Consider the following 6,114-nt stretch of genomic DNA (forward strand, 5'->3'; position numbering starts at 1 on the left):
GCACGTAATTAAGAATATTTTAGGACCTTACTGGCTCATCCTCAAGATGTGCAATCTAACACAACAGAAAAGGAGAGCAAACTTTACTTTTTATTTCTGTTCATTTTTCCACTACGAAATTAATGAAATTCATTATGATTAATGACCTAGAGTTTTTTTATATCCTTCATCTTTGTAAGCATCTTTTTTATCCAGTCCTCAGGTTCACAACAGCTTCCTCTGACCTTTTTTAATATTTCATTCCAAGTTTTTAAGGGTTGCCTACTTTTTAACTAAAGGAAGAAAAATTCAATCTGTAGAATTGTGCTAAGCAGATGAAGTTTTGTGTAAGACAATCTCAGTGTGCAACTCTTTTCTTTATATAACTTAATTTTACTGATATTCAGCAAATGCCAGGAAACATATAACTATGCATTAAGCACTTTGTTGCTATATCTAGCAGTCACTGGAAAGTATGCAGGCAGCACAAGTTGCTGCAAAGTTGGCAAAACACTACAACAAAAGGCTGTGCAGAAATTCATCAGGTCTACAAAGAGCAATGGCAGCCTACCACTCCCATCTCTGGGAAGCTGTTGTTTTTAAAAACAAAGGCTCACTACAGGACAAAACAAACAAAAAAATCCAGTAAGACCCAGAATGACCTACACCCAAGAACTACAACGATAACTAGTGGCAAAACATCTGAAATGCAACTCTGAAGCAGTCAAATCAGCTACAATGGAAGTGGAATTGACAGTCATGTACCAGGTAGACTGAGAACCAGGCACTAGCTCCAGCCACCAAAAGACTTTTTCCTCTCTTCTATGCCAAACTCTAAACTATTCTAGATCAAAACCATGTAACTCTTCATCTTGATTCCCACACCCCACCCTCCCCCCCCAAGTGTCCATCTTTTTAAAAGTCCAAAGTCACATTGTACAAAAACATACACACCCTTTCTGGCAGGCTTGATTCATGCCACACCAAGGTTTTCAGTTAAGAAGTTGCAAGGTAAATCTATTAGAGAAATGGACCACACGAAAATGCAACTTTCTTTGGTCTTAATTCCTCTTTTAATAGTCAGTCTCTCCATTAAGATTTTCTGCCTTCATGAGATTTTGGGGTTTTTTTTTGGTGGTGGATTTTTTTTCTTTCGGGTTTTTTTTTTTAAACATCAGTATAATTCTTCTAGTCAAGCAACTTCCATCCCTCATCTACAATATTTGTTTTATCTGGTGTCATGGGGTGATATTACACGATCTTGAGTGACTGTTTCCAAATGCCCATATGCCTAACACAGTATTAACTCGAATATCTTTAAGAGGTCCATATGATTCTCCCTCATGAATGTATTACATACTTGGTGTGCTTAGACTTAGCAAATTACCCTCATAAAACCCTTCTATGATCTAGAAGTGTTATCAAAATTTTACAAATAGGGAATGGAAGAATGGAACAGACAAAGATCCAGCTTATTAAGGTATCTAAATGCTTAAGGATGCCTACTGGGATTTTCAAGGGTGCTCTGACATGTAACTCTTATTGAACTACTTGAAGATTTTTCAGTAAATGCCTAATTTGCATTTTTAGTTTTCTGAAAACCTTTAAAATCTGACTCACCCACGTCACCCTTTAAATCCAGTGGACCCGCACGTTAAACCTGAAACTCATTAGCCCTTAAACTTACGCTCTAAGCACTGTGCAGTACTTCCCATAATAGGACAAATGACTTGAAAAATAAAGATGCTGTGCATACCACAAGCATCCAGTGCCCTCCTGTCCCCCTCCCTCCTGCCCTCCCGGTCTGAGTCCCACACCAAATACTGAGACAGCCGGGAGCCCCACAGCCAACTGCATCAGATGTCAGGCAAGAAACGAGCGGATCTCCAGGGATCTGGCTGCTCAGTGCCACGACTGAGGGGCACCAGGAGGGTGAGCTTGTAGACAAACCCTGGTAGCAGGCTCAGCAACCCCTCAGCTCCCTCCCTCCCTCAATTAGGGTTTCCTTCTTCCAATACCTAGTGCACCTGTACAGCTCCCCTACCACTCACGTGACAGCGCCCACATACACAAACGGCTAAAACCAAATGTGCTGTAAAATCACCTGTAACCACCAGCTATTTGGGTTTAGGCAAGTAGCCACTTTACTGCAGAAAAACTTCTATAAGCATGGGGAAATGCTTTAATTCCTGTACAAAAGCTAATCATGTATGTTTTCTAGCTGCACTTTTCTCAACTCTCACAAAGTTGCACACGTTTTTAGACAACTCTTTTGGCTGGCCTAAAAGGAAGATACTCAGTTTGGCTAATGCACATCACTTTCACACAGCAGGGGGAAGTTATAACAAGGATACCTTCATCTTTTGCCTAGTTCTGCCAAGAAGATGCTGTCTTTCAGCCCAGGTTTTCTTCACGTCCCTACGTTTAAACCACTAGTAGCTGAAAAGTGAATGGATCAGCAATCAGGGCTTTTTAATGGCATTTCGCCACTGTTAGGTCAATGAAACTCACTATGTAAATCACGCTGGATTTGGTTATGGACTACCCTTTGACTGTGAATTGTATTACTTCTTTTTGGAAGTCATGTACGCTGTCTTCTTACAGCCCATGCCATCACATCCAAGGACCAGCTAAACAAACCACACGGGCAGCCGGTTTACCGGGACAATATATGTATTTTAATCAAAGAAATATAAGATAAGGTAAATTAATAAATTCCTGACACTGCTACCCTACAGAAGTGGTTTCCAAGTCAGGGCTTATGGATAACATGTTGCCTGATAGACCCTCTGAGACTGGCTGCAGCTGCAAAAAATAAAAATGTTAAAATTGAGGCCAATAGGAAGACGCTGCCTGCAGCATAATTGCTCACTGTTGCTGCACATTGGCTGGCGAAGGTTAGGGACCGCTGCTCTGTGTAATTGAGCAGGTTTGCAACAATACTGGAAGGCTGTTGTATAATAATGGTTTAAGCAAATCAGGCAGAAATAAATACAGCTTTCTTTTTTTTTTTTTTTTTAATCTTTAGGTAGAGGTGATAAATTTTTACTGAGAATACCATGTTTTAAAAACGCTTCCAAACAGATGCCAGGTACTCTTTTTGCCCAAGGCTGATAGAAAAAAAGCAGGTAGCTTCTGAAAGAAATCTGAAAAGCTGTTATCCAAGTAGCTGAGGTTAAAGCCTCCATATGCATTTCAAGTAATTTAGTATTCAAAGTGAGCACTGATTTAAGTAGACATTTTTGGAATCATCACCTGATATACAAATATGTGATTGATCCCTTGGTAAATGAAAATTACAGAAAATCACAGGTGTCTGTCACAAAAATTACTGCTTATATGAACAAAGCAATTAAGTCTGCCTATATGAACAAAACAATTAAATTTGCCTAATTTTAAAGAATCCTTATCAAACATTGCATGAATCACTTTCATTTGAATATTTTTAAGTGCGTGAAAAGACAGAATGGCTGCAAATAGCTTTGGATACAAGCGAACTGAATGTCGGATTATTCCTTATTCATTTATTGTGATAGCAGATCTTTTTTTACCCCCATTTTTTTTTCTTAGTTTTACTTGTTTCCTCCAGGCCTTTTAGCGTATCCAAGCATCTGTCAGTAAGTTGCACTCTAAGTGTTACTTCAGACTCACCAAATTACAGAAAAATATTTAAGAACAGAGTGTCATTAGACTGCCCTATGCTAAATGAACTAATTTATTTCAGAGAATATTAAAGAAATTAATACTGTGCAGTGCTGATCTAACAGCAAGGCTTTCCAATACTGCAAACATTTATCAACTTCTCTTTTAACTCTCTAAATTTCTCCTCATACTGAGCAAACTCGACTTGATGATGTAAAAATAAATAAATATAATAAACTCCTACTTCACATTGCAATTTGCCTTTCCCTTACATCCAGAGATGTACAGAACATCATCAATCTTCCAACATTTTTGCGCAGATGGAGCTCAGCTTCCTTATTAAAAAGCTTCCTTAAGTTAAAGTTTTTAAGTCAGAGTGTTATCGTAAGATATGAAAAGGCAACCATAATCCAGACACAGACCCGCTCAAGAGTACACCCTATCAGACCTACAACCCCCACATCTGCTACAGAAATGCAAGAAATAGTCTTTTTAGCTTGCGAAATACAGAACTGGAAAGTTAGGTTAAATTGTGTTGCATTTAAACTGAGCTCCAACCTTCCCCGTTTTCGCAATGAAAGCCAGCCTGGCGGCGGGGGCCGGGGCAGCACCAGCCGAGCCCCCCGGGCGTCTGACACTGCAGCTCGCTCCGGAGGAGGCACCGCCGGGCCGGGAGGCTCCGACCCGCCCCGGGGCCGGGCGGGGCCGAGGCAGGCGAAGGGGGGGGGACGCGCTGGCCAGCTGAGGCAGAAAGTTGCCCGCCAGCCCGCCCGCACCCCGCGCCGCCGGCACTGGCACCGGGGCGGCGACCCCCGGCTCCGGCGGGGAGCGCTGCCCCACGCGGGGCTCGCCTGGAACGGGGACCCGGCGGCACCGGGCGGAGCGGCGGGCAGCCGAGCCCAGAGCAGCGTCCTCCCCCGGCCAGACCGGGACAGATCCCCCCAGCCCCGGGCTCGTGGGAGCACGCACCCCCGCCACCCCCCACCCCGATTCCTCCCTCCCCGGCCGCTCGCACCCCGGGGCAGCCCCCGCCGTGCCGGCAGGCCTCGCCCCGCGGTACCCGGCCTCCGAGGGATGCTCGGGGACGTCCGCCCTCCTCCCGTAGCCAGGGGACGGGGCGGGGAACGGGGGGGCCGCCGGTGCGGGCGCCCAGCCCCGCAGCCCTGACGGCAGCGGCGGCCGTACCTGAGTCGGTGAGGCGGGGCCGCGCTCTGTCCCGCAGGTAGTAGATGAAATCCCGGCAGTTCTCGTTCTCCACCGCCCCGACGGAGCACAGCTCGGCCAGCAGCTGCAGCGCTTTCTGGCAGATCTCGTCCTCCCTGGCGCCGGGCATCGCCCCCCAGCATCCTCGGGAGCGGAGCGGAGCCCTGCGGTCAGGCGCCGCGCCGCTGCCCGCCGCCCGCCTGCAGCCGCCCGCGCCGCCGGGCCGCCGCCCGCATCCCCCGCCAGCGGCGCCCGCCCCGCCGGGCCGGGCCGGGCCGGGCCGCCCGCCGCTCCCCCCCGCTCCGCCGCTCCCCCCCTCTCCGCCGCTGCCGGCGTCGTCCCGCCGCCTCCTGCGCGCCGCTGCCGGGGGCGGGGGGGTCCCACCAGTTGAACGCGAGGGCGGGGAGGGCCGGCGCCGCGACCGCCCAGTCGCGCTGGCGCAGCTCTGCCCCGCGGCGGGAGCGGGCGGGGGCCGGCCGTGCTGTGCCCCGGGCCCGCCGTGCCCCCCCCCCCCCCCCCGGCCCGCGTCCCGCCGGGGGCCCCGCTCGGATCCGCGGCCGTGCCCGAGAACTTTGGGAAGCGGCGGAGGGTCCGGCGGAGGAGGGTCCTGAACGCGGGTCCTGGTGGGCAGCTCCTCGCCTTCCTCCTCTCCATCACTGGCCGGGCCCAATCCTCCGCTCCGCGCGTCACCTGAACGAACAGTTTGTTAAATACCGTGTGCTTTGTGTGCCCCCCTGCCTGCTCCTGCTCAGAAATTGTTCCCTTCGCTCGGCTAATTGTCCTGAAATCGCTCCCTATCAATAATGCGTGCCCTCACTGTCGGGAACCTAGCGGAGGGGAAAATGTCCGAAATTCACTCTGGCGTCCTTCAGCGGGCCTGGGCGGTGGCTTAGAAAGAGTTAAAGCAGGGATGAGAAGTGTCAGCACCTGAGAACCGGCCATAGCAGGAGGGGAAGGCAGGAGAGCCCTCGCTGGAGGAGGGGGAGCTGAAACGCCGTCTGCCATGGAACATGTTTATCCTGACGAGTAGGAGATTTGTCAGGTGCTGCTTCGCTTTCTGGATTTGTAGGCAGGGAGGCTGGTGGGTGTCATGAGGGGAAAAGCTGAGAACTGGCTGCTCCGTTTAACTTAATTTTCTCTCTCTCTCTCTCCCTTTTATAATAGTTTAAGCAAATATCAGAGGCCATGATGAGCTTGGAAAGTTCGGAGTGTGGATGTTCAGCCTACTGTTTAAAGACTGGTGATAACGGTTCTAGAAATAGCGTAGACAGCAGCATCTTCTAGTAGAAG

The 6,114-nt window shown here is 49.0% G+C and overlaps 1 protein-coding gene across 3 annotated transcripts in view; it reads right to left on the minus strand.

Annotated features, from left to right (window-relative positions):
• SYT9 (synaptotagmin 9) overlaps positions 1–5,049 on the minus strand; it is a 70,407-nt gene extending 65,358 nt beyond the window's left edge. For all 3 annotated transcript variants that reach the window (XR_012625393.1, XM_074842047.1, XM_074842046.1), the window contains exon 1: positions 4,807–5,049. Coding sequence is in view for 2 of the 3 variants with exons in the window: in XM_074842047.1 (XP_074698148.1) it covers positions 4,807–4,954 (148 nt within the window). In the remaining variant the exon portion in view is untranslated. The remainder of the gene's footprint in view (positions 1–4,806) is intronic.
• Between the last annotated feature and the right edge of the window lie 1,065 nt (positions 5,050–6,114).

This window comes from Strix aluco, chromosome 16, assembly GCF_031877795.1.
Source record: "Strix aluco isolate bStrAlu1 chromosome 16, bStrAlu1.hap1, whole genome shotgun sequence".
Lineage (NCBI taxonomy): Eukaryota > Metazoa > Chordata > Aves > Strigiformes > Strigidae > Strix > Strix aluco.